Source organism: Manis pentadactyla, chromosome 2 (assembly GCF_030020395.1).
Source record: "Manis pentadactyla isolate mManPen7 chromosome 2, mManPen7.hap1, whole genome shotgun sequence".
NCBI lineage: Eukaryota > Metazoa > Chordata > Mammalia > Pholidota > Manidae > Manis > Manis pentadactyla.
Genome location: NC_080020.1, coordinates 185023155 through 185042206, shown reverse-complemented (window position 1 = coordinate 185042206; position 19052 = coordinate 185023155). Strand labels below are relative to the sequence as shown.

The window sequence follows — 19052 nt, the reverse complement described above, 5'->3', positions numbered from 1 at the left end:
GATAACAGAGTCAGCCTGTAACTCTTTCTGGATTTTGTGTTTGAAATAAGGCTAAATAAACCCTGAAGAGAACTCTAGGCAGCTAGCAACAAATATCTTGGTTAGAAACCTTGGGAAAGGAGACTTCCCCCAACTGTCGGGGGAGATGTTGAGAGGTGGAAAGAACTAGCTATATGGTCAACTGGGCTGTGAAGACCACAGGCCCTTACAATGAGCCCCAGACAATACCTGGAGGCAGTGGAGACCCTCCAAGCCCAGTTGCCAAGAAGACAGGGAGGTGGTCTTACCAGGGTTCAGAACCAGCTGTACCCAATCTGCCCTACGTCCTCCAATGGCTTGGCACCATCTCAAGACTTGGGGAGGAGAACTGTGGCCACTGAGATTGCCTCTTGTCTGCCAGGTCAGAAGAATAAGAGACTCAAAAATTAAGTTTTAGAAAAAAAACTGTTACTTCTTGCATGTCTGAATTTTTGGACTGAGATTCATATTGGCTATACATACTCTTCTCATTTAATTTTCTTACAGTCCTATTATCTTCATTTTACAGAATAATTTTCCTGAGGTCACAAAACTAGTAAGTAGCAAAACTAGAAATCATTGCACTGAAGCCCATGCTAGCTACTATTCTGTGCTGCCTGGAATAGGTTTTGCCTTCTCCTTACCACCTGCACCTAATCCCTATTCCCAAATCTTTCTAATTAAGGCAGTATCCCTTCTGGGATCTGCTTTTGAGCATCCCCCCCACAAATTTAGGTGGCCGTCTTTAGGCCTTCCTAAATCCTCTGACCCCATCTGTATCACAAACCATACTGTATTTTAAGTTCGTTCTCCTCCACTACACTGGGAACTCTTGAGGGCAGGAATGAAGTATCACTAGTGCTCGGCACATAGTAGGTGCTTTAGTTCTACCACAAAAGAATGTAACTTGTATTTGTTTCCTCACTAAACTCAGAACTTCATAAGGTTAATGAACACATCTGGTTTTATATACTATTAAATCATGGAACCTAACACAGTGCTTGGCACAGATGAGATTTTTCAATAAATATTTTTGAATGACTAATTCTATAAATAATCTCCTTCAGTGTGACTGAGTCACATTGAGAAAAAGCAGCTTCTTGACATTCTTTTTCTTGTAATGATTTAGTATATTATTTCTACCCTTTAACATTGAAAATTTTGTCTTTATTTTCCTATTTTCATCCTCAAACTCACATGAACATGGTCTCTACTATTTGATAGTGTGAGATTTTGATTCAGCCTTGGATTTATCCTAATATGGCAAACTGCTAGCAATTCCTTTCATCTTTCCTTACTTAACTGTCAGAATGTCATGAATCAGAGGGAGAGACTTAGAAGTTAAGTGTACAGTTAGCCTCCAATTACAAGCTTGCTTTTCCGTGCTCCTGTCTGCACTGGCGCAAATACCATCCTCTATCGCCCCTTCCTCCCTTCCCGACCGGCTGTCTCCACGTCTTCAGGAGTGAATGACTTATCCCAGCACAGGGGTTTCTCTTCAGCAAAAACTATTTCCCTTCCCGACAGGCTGTCTCCACGTCTTCAGGAGTGAATGACCTATCCCAGCTCAGGGGTTTCTCTTCAACAAAAACTTCACACGTTCCTGGGTGTGACCCTCTCACGAAGGAATCTAATCAACGAGGAGGTTGATTACGTATGATTATGACTAAAGACGTGAGATCATGAAAACGTTAAAACAGTATTCGCTAGGCAAAGCTGTAATATTTTTTAAAATATATGATACAGGCGCTCATTAGAAAAAGCAAGGAAAACGTTCCATTTTACCTTCCAGGCGGTTTACCTATACTGACAGTCCCGCGGACAAAACGAACCTAACGCTCCACCCCTCGCGGGTCTGCAGTCCGAGCCTGCCCCTCTGTGTGGGCGGGGCTCCGGGAGCCTCCCGGACTCCAAGGCGGAGGGGGCGGGGCGGAGGTGGAGCGGGCAGGGATAAGGCGGGCCCAGGCCTCCAGGGGCGGAGCCGCGGTGGACGAAGGGCAGGCTGGGAAGCGGCGCCATATTGGCGTCGGCCGCGCTGTATTGTCATAAATAGAGCCGGTTTTGTGGTGTTTTCGCTACTCGGTTGGATGCCTCGGCCGTAGTAAGTGAGAAAGTGAGCAAGCAAGCGAGCTACAAGCGACTGGAGCAAAGTGGGCAGCGGGAGAAGGGAAAAACAAGAGAAAGACTCCAGTGCGAAAGACACTCGCCGGTGAGGAAGACGCAGGAAGCGATGAAAGAGATGTCTGCGTAAGTGGTGGGGGGCCGCGGTGGGCTGCTTAGGCGGACGGAGGTGGGCTGGGTGGTCCGCCCGGGACCCGGCTTCCGCTCCCTGCCTGGAGCTCGCGCTGGTGGTCTTCCCCGCGCCCGGCGGGTCGGCAAGGGCACCTCCCCTGCAACCGGCGGCTCACCTGGTCACCCCTGGACAGACTCGGGCACTCCGGGAGTCCCCATCTGCTCTCGCCGTCCCGCCTTCCAGGACGCCCCAAGACGAGGATGCGGCGGGACAGAGGCGCCCGTGTCCGTGGGGAAAAATTGTCGGTCACTCTCCTACCCCCAGCGCTGTCTGAGCCGGTCCCTGCTCCTGTCTGCATTGGCGCAAATACCATCCCCCTACCGCCCCCTCCTCCCCTCCCGACCGGCTGTCTCCAGGTCTTCAGGAGTGCATGACCTATCCCGGCTCAGGGGCTTCTCTTCAATGAAAACTGTGGTCTTTTCGCCCTCCCCCGGCCTCCCCACCTACCACAGTATACCTATCAGTCTGTTCCTCCTGCTGACACTTTGATAAGTCAGAAGCGGTTGCTGCGTTTGGCAAGATTTTGTTGTAGCTTCTTACGTTTTGGTTTATTTTAAACACAGAAAAATGAAGCAAACAACATAAGCATCATTTGTGTAGTCACCATCCATCTCTCCCAAAGCGTAACATTTTATGTGTGTGTTAGTGTGTACGCATATATCTTTATTTAGAAGAAATTAAGCATTCCAAATCCATCTGAAGGATTCTCCTACCCCCTCCGGACACACACGCACACGCGCGCGCACATACAGACACACACACACGGAGTTCACAGTCTTGAATTCGATGTTTACTGCTGCATTTTTAAAATGCTACTACTACATATGTGTGTGTCCACAGTAAGTGGCATTGTTGTACTTATTTTTAAGCTTTGTAACTAGTACCACACTTGCCATTGTGCTACTTGCTTTAGTGCGACATAGTGTCTTTGAGCTTTGCCCAGTTAATATTTTCAGCTCTAATTCATGTTAACTACTGTATTGTATTCCACTGTAGGGATACACCCTAATTCAGTCCTTTTTCTGTGACTTCTTTAGGTTCTAAGTTTTAATGTTAGAGAGTCAGCATTCTAGTGCATGTCTTGTATATTTGTACTAGAATTTCTCTAGGGTGTTTTACCTATAAGTGAAATTTGATGAGTCGAAGGGAATGTGGAGTTCTTTAGCTTACTCTTTTTTTTTCTCCCTATTTAGATTAGGGTGGCTGAGAACCATAAATTTGTAATTTTAGTGCTCGTAGGGACCGTAATAGCTAACTTTTCAGCAAATAAATAAGAAAGTGGGACCCAAGATCATAGTATCAGGATTGATGTAATGGAAGGGAGAATAGAGTGGTGGAAAGATCTTGGGGTTTGGAGTTAAGGTTCTGGCTCTGCTTATCTTTTGAATCTTAAGTACGCATCTGTAAAATGGCACTTATTCAATACCTATCTTGGGGTTATTGTTGGGGTTAATTGATTAAATGATAATGTGTAATCAGTCTGTCTCATCCATTTACCACATACATATCAATACACACAATACCAAAACAGCTCTCTGGCTCTCTCAGAGGTAAAAAGCTAAATCTTCTTTGAGTCACTGAGTCATTTCAGAAGGTGTACAGGCTATTATAGCTTACATTTGATTCTGCCTACCTAATGAAATCTTTAGCCAAAGGGTATGCCTTACCATGTGAGCTTAGTATTGATAAGCCAGTGTTTTGACCAGTTAAAATTAAAAAGCAGTCACTTCCGTTAATGTTTCTGTGTGTTACCATTTACAGGGCTAATTTATTCATTTAAGAGATAGCTCTTTATTTTGAGATTACATGCTTAATATTGGTGTTAATGGTTCTTCATGAGAAGATGGTGAAGGTAGATGGTAGGATTAGTTGGTTATTGTTTGTTTTTACTTTCTTTTCTTAGCAAAGTAAAAAGTTTTACCAATGCATGTTGGTCCCTAAATTTATTTTGAAATTACTGGTCTGTGAAAATCCCAAATCTCAGAAATGCTGTTGAACTTTGTTCAAAACTATGATATAATGATGGCTAGGATCTTTTGGAGGGTGGCTTATATTCTGTCCTTTGAAACGTTGCCATTTAGTGTGAAAAACTTGATAATTATTCAATGTGAAAATGGTCTGGGTATAAATGAGGGGAACAATGAAATCACAAAGTGTTAGGACTATAAACTCTGATTCCAAAGCAAAAAAGATGTTAATGTAGGTTTCTCAAGGACAAATCTAGTAGTAATTTCTTTAAAAGCTAGAATATTTCACAAGGACCTTCTAATGGGATGTTTTTGTTTCTTTCCTGAGGGGAAAAAGAAAACATTGTTTTTACTTGGAGCTTTCTTTCAAGTGGCTGACTGCTTTTCAAAGACTGAATCTACATGGTACTTGACTTAAGTCTTCAGGGCATAGTGAAGGTGGCCCTGGGCCCAGCTCCCATTCAGGCGCTTTGCATTTGAGCTGAGTGGTGTTGGCACTGTTGTCCTGATGTCAACACATGCTGCTTTCGGCTTGAAAAGACATCCTAACGAGAAAGTTGGAGGCTGTATAAATAGCCCTTCATCAACATAAATACAAAATACCCTTTTTTCCTTAAAAAAAAAATGCTTGCCCAACTGTTAATACTAAGTAAACTTTTACAGTAACTGAATTAATGAGTTGACTAAAATATTCAGTGTATCAGTATGACATGATTCTTAAATTTTTGTCTGCTGTCTCGTTTTTCTTGAACAGAAACACCGTGCTGGACAGCCAGCGTCAACAAAAGCATTATGGAATCACCTCTCCGATTAGCTTGGCATGTCCTAAAGAAATAGATCATATTTACACACAGAAATTAATTGATGCCATGAAACCATTTGGAGTGTTTGAAGATGAGGAAGAATTGAACCACAGGTATGTCATTTTTAAATAGCAAATATTTTACAGTACATTATTGAACCATTAATTCTACAAACATATATCAGGTACCTACTGTGTCCCTGCCTACAGGTACAAAAATGACAAAATGAAGTCTTGGCCCTGCTAGAGCTTACATTTGAGGTGGAGGTTAGGGGAGGAGACTAACAATTAGCCAAATAAGTAAAATAAATATAGTGTCACACATGACAAATGCTGCTGAGAAATATAAAGCTGGGAGTGGAGGTTGTCAGGGAATGCCTTGTTGACATTTTAGGAAAAATTTGAAGGTGAGAGAGGGGGAGCTTTGTGGATATTTGAGGGAAAAACACTAGCCAAAAGGCTTTGAGGTAGGGGTGTACCTAGTGTACTTAAGGAATAACAAAGTAAGGTAGCCTGGGTGTCTGAAGCAGAGTGAGTATGCAGGACAGTATGCGCCTAACATGAGGCTGGAGGGAGCTTTGAGGGCAAGCTTGTAAGCCATTATAAAGGTTTTTGGCTTTTACTCTGATACGGGAATCTCATAGGGTATTGAGCGTAAGATTGATATGATTTGCTCATGTTTTAACACAGTTACTTCGGCTGCTATATTGAGAAACTGAATGGGGGCCAAGCGCAGAAGCAGGGAGACTAGGTAGGAAGGTATTATAAGATTCCAGGGAGGACATGGTTGTAGCCAGAACCAAGGGGATGGCAGTGGAAGTGAAAGAATTCTGGATATAATTTAAAGTCAGGATTGTTTAATGACTATGAAATATGTAAAGAAGACAAATCAAGGATGATGCCAAAGTTTTTGGTCTCAGCATCTTGAAAGATGGAATTCCATAACCTGGGGAAGGCTAAGGGAGAAGCAAGTTTGAACAAATAAGGAATTCAGTTTTCTGTATGTTATCTTTGAGATGCCTAAACTTTTTTTTTTTTTAATGTGGACTTGGATATGCCTTTGATTGCAAGTTTGTTTTAATATCCAATTGCTTTTAAATAATAATATTTCATAAAAATAAGCCAGTAATTACCCATTTTATCCAAAGACCTCTGATTGTCAATGAAGAGAATGCTAACCTCTATTATTGCCACACTGAACTGATTTTATTCCATAGTAAGGCCAAGAAAGTTGACAATTCAGTTGGCCTCTACAGCACTGTTGAAGGTAATTTTTATTTTAAATTAGGTTTACCGAATTTTTGAAAATAGTTCAAAGACCAAAATACTACTATCACATTTATCTTCTCTTTGGAACACTTAGGGACCTAAGAATGCGAAAGAGACGTGCCATGTATCAACAAATGTGATAGCATTAGCATGTGTATAATATGCTTTTACTCTAGCACCAACACAAAGGTACTGCCTAAATGTTTAATTACTTTTAAAATAGTTTGGTTTGGTTTAGTTTTAATCTGAATCGTGTTATTTTTTTGTTATAGGTTGGTTGTTCTTGGCAAATTGAATAATTTAGTAAAAGAATGGATTTCTGATGTCAGTGAGAGTAAGGTAAGACTCTAAACCACATTGAATTCTTAGTTGCATTATGTCTTGGTCATTAGTCCTGGTAATATGATGCAGGAGATGAGAATAATCTGAAGTACATTAAATAAAACTTGGGTCTTTAGTGTTCTTGGTAATGAATTGGTCTAGACAGTTGAGTCTCTAAATAAATGAGGATTTCCCCAGAGGTAGCCAGTGTCTAACTACACTTACACATACATGTCTTGTTTGACTGGCATGTAGAAAACCAAAATTTAAATACCAAGAAATTTTACTTAAAAAGCCAGATTTCAGAAATCTTAGGAAATGTTAGTTCTGGCAACTCTGGGCCTGCTTTCATGCAAGGCAGGAAAAGGCTTGAATGGAATTGGGCTCCTGCCCCCCAGTGCCTCCTGGCTGCGCCCTCTACTCTCTGCTTTCTGTGATACAGCAGCTGTCACTTATCAGTCAATTTCTGTGTTGGTATGTACTTCCCTCTTGCCTGGCCTGTGAGACTTAGGAGTTTGCAAATCCTAATTAATAATCCATACAACTTTCTTGCCCTCCAGTAGCTTAACTCTTTCTTCCAAAGTTGTTTACATTTTTCTTGCTTTCTTAGAGTATTTTGAATTGAATTTTCATTTGTCTGAGAATCATTGCTACGAATGTTATTTTACTGGCCATACTAAAATGTGGTGTAGGGTATGTTCAGCTGGTTGATACTATTTGCTCCTTCACTAAGTGGCCCAAACTGTTGTATTTTAACTTTTTGTTTGTGTTTTATAGTTTTCTCATCTCTCCCTTAGCATCATTCACGTGAAAGTTAATGTCTCACAGTAGTCAGTGGTTCTGTAAACTCTTCTCCAAATTTGCATGGATTTAGAAATTAAATAAAATGCCTGTTAGAATTCTTTCTTTTCTAACTTTTATTATTTCTTCCTGTACCTATGATACATATTTAAAATAGGTTCTTTTAAACAATGGACTGTGATTAAGGTTATGAGGGACCCTAAGTCTGTAGTCACTGAGTTTTAAAGATGGTCTTTATACTGCTTTCTCTTGCTACCAGTTACCTGCCTCATTTCTGAGCTCTCACCTGTCACTTGAGGTTTTCAGATAAGGTGAATTCCAACCAGGTGAAATGCTAGTCATGACTAATTTTAAAAACTCATCTTTATTTCTCTGCTACTAGGTGATCAAGTCCTTAAGAAAAAGACCTGTCTTAGGCTCCAACACAACCTCCTGACAGAGCTCAGGCATTAAACAAATGTTAGTGTACCTGCTGTCCAGTCAGTCCATCATTGGTATGGGGGTGCAGACCAAATACTCAACTTGTTATAGTTATTTTAAAATCCAGAGTAACAAGCCTTGGGGCTTATTTATGTCAGCTATTGTGGTTTGTGCTGAGGTCTTTGCTTGCATCCCCATTCTAGGATGCAGTCTAAGATTAATTAAGTGTTCTCACAAAAGAGGCTAGATTTTGTTGAGAGATGGCACCTTGTTTTTACTGCATGGTTTCTTTGTATCTAGAATAAAAATCAAGTATTCTGTTTGAAGGTCAAAGTTTGTTTTTTAATAATTAAATTGCTTTTTCTCACATTAGTGTTTTAATCTGCAAAAAACCAATAACTGATTTCCATTTAATTTCTAGGCATAACATAATTATTAAAAATTTGAGACCTTGCCACAAATTGGCTTAAGAAAGCAAAGTGAATACAATACCTAATTATTTTAAAAATCAAATTGTTTTTAACATCTTTCATTGTGTGGATAAGGCAATTACTCATTTTCTATATCAATTACAATTTCCTTTGATTTATGCATATTTTAGTTTGGAAAACCTGGAAGATTTGAGTTAGTTCAAGCATTAGTTGATTATTCTACACACAATTTGGATATTTAAATGTCAAACAGACTTGCAACCTAAATCATTTTAGTTAAATACTATGGTTTTGGCAAAAATACTTCACTCTGTGATTCAGTGTATCCATTTCTTATAAATCGTGCAAGAATCATGCTTTTCAAAGTGGGAACATTAACTAAAAGGACCTGTCTTCTCTATTCTGTTTATGCATGTTAGTTACCAATACATTTACTGACTCCTTTCTAGTTTTGTATTTATAAAATTACTTGTGATATTCTAGAAACGTTTATATCCATTAAACAGAGGAGGTAACAAAATAGCCTGTTGCACAGGTATTTTTATTCAAGTTAATCAGCAGATACTTTTCTTTGGAATTTAAACTGGGTGTTATGAGGAAATAAGAGAAGTAGTAGGCATAGTTCTCATCTTCAAGGAATTTAAATATAGTTGAAGAAATAGAACTTAAATACAGGAGGGAAAAAAGGTCAATAAATGTAGTATAAAAGAGGTTTAAAGGTAATACTAGTAAAGGAGCACAGAAGGGGGGAAAAAAGCTTGTTACAGAGATGGGGAGAGAGACAGAGAAGGCTTCATGAAAGAGGTGGAACTCAAAAGTGAACTTTGGAAAATAGGTGGTATTGAAGTACCCAGAGAGGATGGGCAATCATTTGAGGTGGGAAAATGGCAAATGCTATGGAAAGAGATCAGATTATGTAACATGTTGGCAGCTTCAGAAGGGAAGATCAGGAGACAAGGCAATAAAGATTCATAGGACCATATCGTGGAGCCCCTTTGGATCAAAGGGTCCTTACCTGAGTAGTCAGAGTACAGTGGCATGTTTTGAGTGGAAGAGTCACATAATAATTTAAAAACATCAGTCAGTGAATTTTGTACAAAATGGAGTAAGAGAAAATAAATACAAGGACAAGCAAGTAGCTTATGATATTATTAAATTGCCTAGAATTGGGGTGGTGGTTGAACAGAAAGAAGGCAACATATAAGGGATATAAACTGAGAATTGGTAAGCCAAGAAGAAGAATATTACATATGTGCAGTAAGGAAAATGAGGAACAGAAATAGAGAAGTTAGGAGAGATACCTGGTTTATCATTGGAAGAGCCTTTGCTTGTTTCAAGCATGGATACTGAAGTGGATCAGAATGTCTGAAAATAATCTGACAGACAGTTAGAATTGGCTCTAGAGAGAGCTGAAAAGTAGCTCAATCCAAAAGATGTTTAAGTTGTTAAATTAGCTCTCATAAGGAGCTCATAATAAAAAATGAACCTACTTTCTTGCAGAAAGGTTGCAGATCTAGAATTAAGAAGTTACGCATATCTTTCACAAAAACTAAAGGGGAGATGGTGTAAGTCAAGAGTATGATACTGTAGAGAGCTGAAAATGCATTGGTTTTGGTAGTTAAGAATTCCTTGGTGACTGTTGAGTACTAGAGCCAAAAACAGGCAACTGGAGGGGACAAGTAGACTCAAGTGATAAAAAATGTTTTTCTTAAGATAGAGTTGTGTGCATGTGTAATGGGCATGAATTTGTTTTGTCTTCCCTCTGGGAATACCTTCACTACTTCAGACTACAACCAGAGGAGCTCTGAAGTACTTTTACAAATCTCAGTCTACCAAATTAACAAATGTAGTATATATCAGTAGCATTTAGGCAGTTTTCATGCTAAATAATTTGAACAACTGAATGCCTTTTGTTTATATTTTATTTTAGAATCTCCCACCTTCTGTTGTGGCTACTGTTGGTGGTAAAATTTTTACATTTGGCTCCTATCGGCTTGGAGTACACACCAAAGGTAACTGCTCTTCTATGTTCTACTGATAAGAACTTTTAATAACAAACTTACTGTTTATAATCAGAAAATATAGAAGTTCCATTATCTTACTAGAACTGATCATTATTAACAATTTTCCTATAGTCATCTTACATACTTGCTTCTGTATGTGTTTGTGTATACTTCTACAAAAATATAATTTATACTTTACATTCATGAAAAATACTTTGATTTGCAGGAGCTGATATTGACGCACTTTGTGTAGCTCCAAGGCATGTGGAGAGATCTGATTTTTTTCAGTCTTTTTTTGAAAAATTGAAACATCAAGATGGCATTAGAAACTTAAGAGTAAGTATCCTCTAGTATTTAATATTTTGAACTTGCTAACAAATAGCTGTAAAAGCTAGGGCTTATAATTGCTGAAATATTTCTCAAGAAGTTACTGTATCTTGTTAAAATAATGGATAATTATTAAGAACATGGACTGTATAATTATACAGACATAGGTTTGAATTAAAATCTAGCACATACTAGCTCTTTAATTTTGGTCAACTTACATATTCTTTCTGAGCCCCAGTTTCCTCAGCTGTAAAATTGAGATGTAATGATAACTTTTTTACAAGGTTTTTCTTAGGCTTGATGAGATAATTTACATAAATCATTTACTATAATATCTGATAAATGGTTGATGGATATCAAATGGTGGCTACTATTTTGTATAAGATTCATTTAGTAGTAACTTTGTATATCTAGCCATTCAGGAAACAATTTCATAACCAATTATTTGACAGACACACTTTCGTCTCACAAATATGATAGTGAACAAGATAGTTTATGGAAGGGGGGAGGGACTGGAACTAAACCAACAGGTAGTTTTAATGCAAACTGAAGTGCTAAGATAAGAAGTTCAAAGGGTCTGCATTTTGGGGTGTCTGGGAATGCAGGAGGACACTAAGAATTTGTTAGGTTGGGAGATTATTAAGGAAGACTGAGAAAGGCATTTCAACTAGATCCAAACTATATTGACTTTTTTTTTATTTGTCATGAGCTCTGATTATATTTTAATTTCTAACACTACTGCTCTTTGTAAATAATAGGTTTTCAGTTAAGCTTAACAAATAGTAAGCACCCAGATGATAGCAGTTCTGCCTGTCAATTTCTGATGAATATTTTTAGGAAGATGATTAGTGGATTTCTACTGTCATAGACATTTTGTGCATCTTAAATAACACAATCACAAAGTAGAAGGGCTTACTTAACCTAGAATGTGAGATGAAGAACATTTTTACCTTTTCTATTGAGTTAAATACAAATTGGGAGCAAAGGTATTCACATTATTGGCAGTTAAGGATAGAGAAAGGATTACACTGGGTGAGAGAGAATTGTTTTCCTCTTTTGTAGGCTGTAGAAGATGCCTTTGTACCTGTTATAAAGTTTGAATTTGATGGAATTGAAGTAAGTGTTTAATATTTTTCTGGCTTTATTCACCCATGAGATTTGTTGTTTTTTAATCACACTTCATAGGTAAGAATTAAAAGAATTAAATAGTATTTAAAAGTCCCTTATTTTTCTCTCTCCTATATTTACTATTTACTATCTTTTCTCCATGGAAAATAACCTCCATCCCTACTACCCCCTGGTTTTTATATACACCCTTCTCAATCCCATAATCTCCTAAACTAGCAATAATTTTAGTTGGAGCAGTACTCAGTGCTTACATTATGATCTTGTTCTAAATAAATAAATAATGTTTAGTAAGTCATGTTCAATAAATAATGTTCAGAATGGAGCACAAAATATACTAGATTACCATTCTTTGCTGTGTGGCATTTTGTTTTCTTGGGAGTTAATAATTATTTTGCATTTTGTTTGTTTTTTATACTTCACGACTAATTCAAACCCTGTCTCCTAGTTGTATAAACCTCCTCTACATAGTGTAGATTTCTTAGATACTCTGTCATTATCATCTTGAAAAAGTAACTTGATGACTCTTCTTACCTGTCCCAATCCACACTGATTGTTTTCCATGACTGAAATACCAGCTGTCAGTCACCCTGACATCTGTCTTTACTATCACCCTGGGATGTCCTTTTGCTTCAAGTTCTTCTTTCTTGACTTACTATTATTTTAGTGGCACTCATCCACTAGCTTCCTGAGAAAGAACACATATTTTTTGAGATCTTGCACTTTAAAAATGTCTTTATTCTGTTCTCACACCAAATCAATATTTTGGCTGAGTACAGAGTTCTTGGTGGGAAATAATATTTCTCAGAATTTTGAAGGCCTCACTTGCTTCTCATTGTGTTCTAGCTTCCATACTGCGTTGAATACTGTGATGCCACTTTGATTCCTCGTCCTCTTATATGATCTGTTCCTCTTTGAACACTTATATTTTTTTTCCCTGGTCTTCATAGTTGTAAAATTCATGGTAATATACTTCGGTATATGACTTTTCAACCAAATACACTAGGTACTCACTAGTCGTCTTTCAGTTTGGAAACTCCTGTCCTTCAGTTCTTGGAAATTGTATTGAATTCTATTGGATTTCCTGCCTTTGTATTCTCTCTCCTTTCTGGAACTCCCAACTTTTGTATGTTGGACCTCCAGGACTTTTTTTTTCTTTTTAATCTCTTTCTTCCCACTTACTAACTGCATCTTTATATTTTTGTCTGCTTTTTGGTGTTTTCCTCATCTTCCAAACTTTGTTTTTCCTCTTCTGCTGTCATATTTTTAATTTCTAAGAATACTTTTTTATTCTCTAAATGTTCCCTTTTATTTATGTATGGATTTGTTTTATAGCCTACTGACCTTATTTCCTGGATATAATATCTTTTATCTGCTTTCTTAGATTTGCTGAGTCTGTTACTATTTACCCATCTGCTTTCCAGCTTTCACAGTTTTTGCTGTTGTTTCCTTCTATTCCCTTTGTCCTAGTGGTTTATGTATTTTAGTGGAGTTTCATGAGGGAGTGAATGTAAATGTATGTTGGATCTTCCATCTTTATCTAGAAATTCACTCATAAAGTTTTGGTCTTTTTTTTTTTTTTAATGCTTGGCCTGTATGCTAAAATAAAAATGTTTTCCCTTAATTTGAAATTTTAATTTATCCTCACAAAATTTAGTGGTGACTTTCCCATGTGAGATTGCCTATTTGGGCCTTTTGAAATTTTGGTAGAACTTCCTAAACTAATAATTAAAACTTTCTACATTTTTGAGGTGAGGAAGTGGGGAGAATGGACTGGAAGGAGAAAAAGTAATACTTTTATCTTTTGCATCTTTCCAAAGATTGATCTAGTCTTTGCAAGACTGGCAATACAAACCATATCAGATAATTTAGATCTAAGAGACGACTCTCGACTGAGAAGCCTTGATATAAGGTGTATTCGCAGCCTAAATGGTAAGCTTCTAAAGTAAATCTCTGATAACTTTGAAAACAATGGACAGATATCTTTTTGTAGAACTATTATAGATTTTTAAGGGATTGTACTCAGTTAAAAATGATGTTGTGATTTTCTTTATATAGATAAATGTGACCACATCTAATCATCTTAAAAAACACTGATTTTATTTGAAATGTTATTTATGCTTATAGTAGTAGTACTCAAATTTATTGGTCTCAGTCCCCTTTACACTGTTAACATTTATTGAGGACCCCAGTATGGGGTTATGTGAGTTATATCTGTTAGTATTTACTGTATTAGAAATAAAAACAAAAATTTTAAACAATAATAAACCCACTATAAGTGAATATAAATAATATTTTTATGTATGAATGGCATTGTTTTGCATTTTTACAAATCTCTTTAATATTTGACTTGATAGAAAGCAGATTCTCATACCTGCTTTTACAGTCAATCTCTTATAATATTTTGTTTTGATTGAAGCATAGGGAAAAATCTGGCCTCTTAAAGATATGTAATTGGAAAAGGGAGGAGTATTTTTATAGCCTTTTCAGATAATTTTGGATATTCTTTGACACTACAACTAAACTTAACCAGCAACAATAGCTTTTTTCTTTTCAACAGCTTTATTGAGGTATAATTGCATACCATAAAATTCATTCTTTTTAGGTGTACCACTAAGTTGTCTTCAGTATATTCAGAACTGTACACCACAATCCAGTTTTAGAACATTTTCATCATTCTTAAAAGTTGCCTTATTCTCACCTGCAGTCAGTCCCCTTTCTGACCCCCAGTCCCAGACAACCATTAATCTACTTCCTGTCTTTATAGATTTGTCTTTTCTGGAATTTCAAGTAAATGGGATCATAAAATATGTGGTCTTCTGTGTCTGGCTTCTTTCACTTAACATAATGGTTGTGAGGTTCATCCATGTTTATTGCATATTATCTAGTTTGTTCCACTTTATTGATGACTAAAAGTGATTGTTTTTTAAGGTTAATTCAGATAATAAAATCTAAAATATTGGTTAACTTCTTGTATTCTGTTACATTAAAATCCACTGGTCTGTCTTGTTTTTGAATAGATAATTTACCCAATAAGGGTTTTGTACTGTCATGCTTTGGTCACTTGGAAAACACTGGTTCACAGAGTTATTTGGATCTTCTAAATGTTAACACACATTTCATCGTAAAAGAGCAAAACAAAACAAAATCATACCCATTAACATCACCAGAAAAGTCTTTCAATTATTGGAAAGCTGTCAAGCTCATAGGAGCAGACACTAGTTGTCCAAAGTTCTGATTTTTATTTAAAAGCTCAAATTTTGAATTTGTTTTCCTTAAAGGAAGGGGCTCCTTTGTTCATAACTTTAGGAAATGTCTGCTAAATGCCCACTTGTGAGTAGCAATAGATTGTCTGTCAGTCATTCTTTCAAGTAAAATTGATTTTCCTTGAAAAAAGCTGGTAGTTCAACTTACCTCAAACACATTCAAACATTGCACATACTCCTTTCCTATTTTCTAATTGTAAATGTGTGGTGGTGAAGAATATTGTCTAATAGTACAGTTGTTGCCACAGCTTTGGTTAGTAAGGTACCAGCAGTGTCATCCACCACTGCTTTTGCACTGTCAGTGCAAATGTTAACACAATGGAACAAAGCTTTAGTATTATGCTAAAAATAGGTTCCCGGGGTACACAGACCCCGTTATTGAGAACCACTGGATTATAGTAACTTTCATTGCATTTTTCTGTACTTCCAGAGTGCAACAGTAAATCACAGTATTTCTGAATAAGGTTTACATTAAAGCATTAACAGTATTATAACTTGGGAGGCATTTAATTAATAGTAAAGTCCAATATGGAAGAGAGCTAAAGAGATAATTCAGACCCATCTCTTATTTTAACATTGGATTTATTACTTGTGTGCTTTTTAATTGTTTAAAACCAAGGTGGTTACTCATATATAAGTGCTAAAATACAAGTATGTAGAGAAAATACTCATATTTTCTTAGGTTTGTTATTTTTGGCATTTGAGAGTCTGGAAGTTGAAAGTACATTTGAATTAGCTGGTTTTTGTTTCATAGTGAAAAATGAATGCTTTATCTTTTTTCAGGATGTAGAGTTACTGATGAAATTTTGCATTTAGTGCCAAATAAAGAAACTTTCAGACTTACCTTAAGAGCAGTCAAATTATGGGCAAAACGTAAGTATACCAGGTCTTTTTATTTTATGTTAACATATAAAATTACTGTTTTCAGTTGCTAATGAGAGAAGTACATACAGAAACTCCTGAGCCTACTGATATTGGTAGGGCTACTGTAAGTTTTGGAGAAACTGTTTCTTTTTCAAGTGCAGTGTTTTTGGTGCTCTGATGTGTGACTCTGCCGCCTTCTTTGTGTGAAAACCAAAAGCTATCTTTCCATCTTAGGTTTCAGCCAGGCAGTGAAAATGAGTTAGAACCTAGAGTAAAAACCTCACTGGTCTTTTGCTCTCTCTTTGGTCAGGACCATCTTACCCATTTTTGTCTCCCCATCACTAGTTTATAGTGAGTATTCAACAAATTTATTAAATGAAGGGCCTACAGTGATAGTTTTGACTTCTCTTTCTCTTATAACACTTAGCTAATAAAACCTGGAACTAGTTTGTTTATTTATATATATATATATATATATATATATATATATATAGGGTATGGTTCATAAAAGGCTGAGTCCTGAGCTGGCATAGCACAATTGTATTATTTGTAACTACATTTAAGTAGTGCTGCATTTCTGGCACCAGGTCTTACATAATCTAAAACTGTGTTTTCCAATAAAATTTTTGGGGATGATGGAAATGTTTCATATCTGTGCTAATACAGTAACCAAGTGGCTACCAAGCACTTGGAATGTGCAGCTGAGGAACTGAATTTTAAGATTTATTTAACTTTAGTTGATTTAAAACTAAATAGTACCTAAGTAAAAATACATCCACCCAAAAACGCATACACAAATGGTCATTGTAGCATTATTCATAATAGTCAAGAAGTGGAAACAACCACATACCCATAAATGGATACCCATAAAAGGTGGTATATCCACAACGTGAAATATTACTTGGCAATGAAAAGGAATGGAATCGTGGTACATGTAATACATGAACATTGAAACCATTATGGGAAAGAAGCCAGTCATAAGAGATCACATGTTGTATAATTCCATTTATATGAAATGTCCCAAATAGGCAAATCTGTAATGACAGAAGGAGATTTAGTGGTTGTCTAGGTCTGAGGGTGTTGGGGAGAAACAGGAAAGATGTGACTGTTGAAGGTTTCTTCTTAGAGTGACAAAAATGTTCCAGAATTGATTACAGTGATGGTTGCACAACTCTATGAACATACTAAAAACCATTGAATTTTATTCTTTAAATGGATTAATCTTATGGTATGTGATAAAGTGGTTCCAAAAAAAAAAAAAAAGCCATGTGTGACTTGTGGCTACCATATTGGACAGTGTATAGCTAAAAAGACCCCAAGCAAGTATAATTTGTCCTTAGGCTTAATTATCTTGTATAGTCAGGATAAAGTAATTTGCAGTAATGGGGTATCATGAGCAATTTGACTTTCCTTACAGATTAAGTATCATGTTTGGCAATTCTTAGATACATATTTTTCACATTTAACATATCTTGAATTGATACTCTGTTCTCTTAGACATAAGATAATGCTGTATTATATAATTAAAGGCATCTTAGGTTTGCTGAAATATGGTAATACTTCTTTATAGATTGCTATAAGAAACTGATGAGAAAGGAGTACTATCAGTGGTGTATTGTACTTACTTTATGGGGAAGTATCCAAATTCTTCAAAATTAGCCACCAACTTTACACTTGATTTTAAAATACCCATGAACATGATTATTAATGAAATGTCAATTTTTCCCTATTTGTAGACCCTCCAAACTTCTTCCCTCCTTTCATTTCTCTTTCAGCCATAGATAATGAAAGGTGGGAAATTCCAGTGTTCTAGCAGGAGAGCCCAGCTGGGCAATCAGAACTGAGGCAGAGAGCAGAGGTGTCTGTATTGGAGGGGGAAGTACAGCATAAGATAAGCAGCTATGGTTTACTAATAAAACTGTGGGGCTAACAGTGTGATGCCTGTGATTTTAATGCTTCTATAGGGGAAAAGAGTTCTAAGCAACAGTCTTAGGAAGAACATTATCCTGTTTCTTACAGTTGAATGGTATGGATAGTAGGTCCTAACAGTAATTAACAAACATTAATTTTCTAGGGCGTGGTATTTATTCCAACATGCTGGGATTCCTCGGTGGTGTGTCCTGGGCAATGCTAGTTGCAAGAACTTGCCAGTTATATCCAAATGCAGCAGCTTCTACTTTAGTTCATAAGTTCTTTTTAGTTTTTTCCAAGTGGTAAGTATTCATGTGCATACTTCCAATATTTTGTAACCTCTGCCTATATAAATTTGTTCAGAAATTTAAGAGCTAAACATAGACTTTTTCTGTTGTCTTACATTCCTTTTTTAAGTTAAAAGTTTAAAAAACATCAGATTTGAAGCAACAATGGGACATCAGATGGAGCTTTCTTCTAGGGAGTTTGTAAATGTGGACCCTGCCTAAAGACAGTGGTCACAATAGATTTGGTTCTGCCAGTTATGTAGAAGTTAAGATTGTCTCATATGTAAAATAGAGATGATAATCAAAGCTACTGCATGGATTTGTTGTATTTTCAGTAAACGTTAGCTGTTGCTGTTAATTAGCAGATTTAAATCCTTGAAAGCAAATGAGAAGGAAGAGAAAAATTCAGGTTTAAATTAGTTAACAGATAATAGGCAGAGCACTATTTGCCCTTTCAAAGAACACTGCTTTAAAATAAGCAGATTTTTCCTGTGTAAACTTCCTTCCTTTATCCATTTTTTTTTCAATACCAAATACCAAAAACATTTGCTGTATGCAAGTTGGAACAGAGTCTAGTGATTTCAATATTGCATATAGTTCCTGAAATGAGGTCCTATGTGAGTTAATTTGCCTCATTCGTATTAGGGAATGGCCAAATCCTGTGCTGCTGAAGCAACCAGAAGAAAGCAATTTGAATTTGCCTGTTTGGGATCCTCGGGTATGTGACTTTGAAAATTTCATTAAACCTTTTGGAAGGGGATGATTATCTAAATGGCTGTCTGGTTAAAAAAAAATTCCTCTTGTCCTTGTGCATCTTCTTTATGTATAACAATAATCCTTTCCCTCCCTCTGCTGTTTTTTGGTGTGAATGATTTGTATCTCCAGTGCTGATCCAAATATTAGGTCATTAAAAATCACCCATGTAAGACTAGATGAGTGGGTGTATC

The 19052-nt window shown here is 36.7% G+C and overlaps 1 protein-coding gene across 6 annotated transcripts in view; it reads left to right on the top strand.

Moving 5' to 3' along the window:
* The first annotated feature begins 2006 nt into the window (after positions 1–2006).
* Positions 2007–19052, top strand: part of PAPOLG (poly(A) polymerase gamma) — a 43287-nt gene continuing 26241 nt past the window's right edge. For 4 of the 6 annotated variants that reach the window (XM_036926030.2, XM_057497180.1, XM_057497181.1 and 1 more), the window contains exons 1-10: positions 2007–2265; positions 5033–5194; positions 6622–6688; positions 10253–10334; positions 10552–10661; positions 11715–11768; positions 13598–13709; positions 15827–15916; positions 17982–18120; positions 18751–18823. In XM_036926030.2, the coding sequence (XP_036781925.2) occupies positions 2249–2265; positions 5033–5194; positions 6622–6688; positions 10253–10334; positions 10552–10661; positions 11715–11768; positions 13598–13709; positions 15827–15916; positions 17982–18120; positions 18751–18823 (906 nt within the window). In that variant the 5' untranslated portion in view covers positions 2007–2248. The remainder of the gene's footprint in view (positions 2266–5032; positions 5195–6621; positions 6689–10252; positions 10335–10551; positions 10662–11714; positions 11769–13597; positions 13710–15826; positions 15917–17981; positions 18121–18750; positions 18824–19052) is intronic. The other 2 variants (XM_036926032.2, XM_057497182.1) reach the window with 2 other exon arrangements.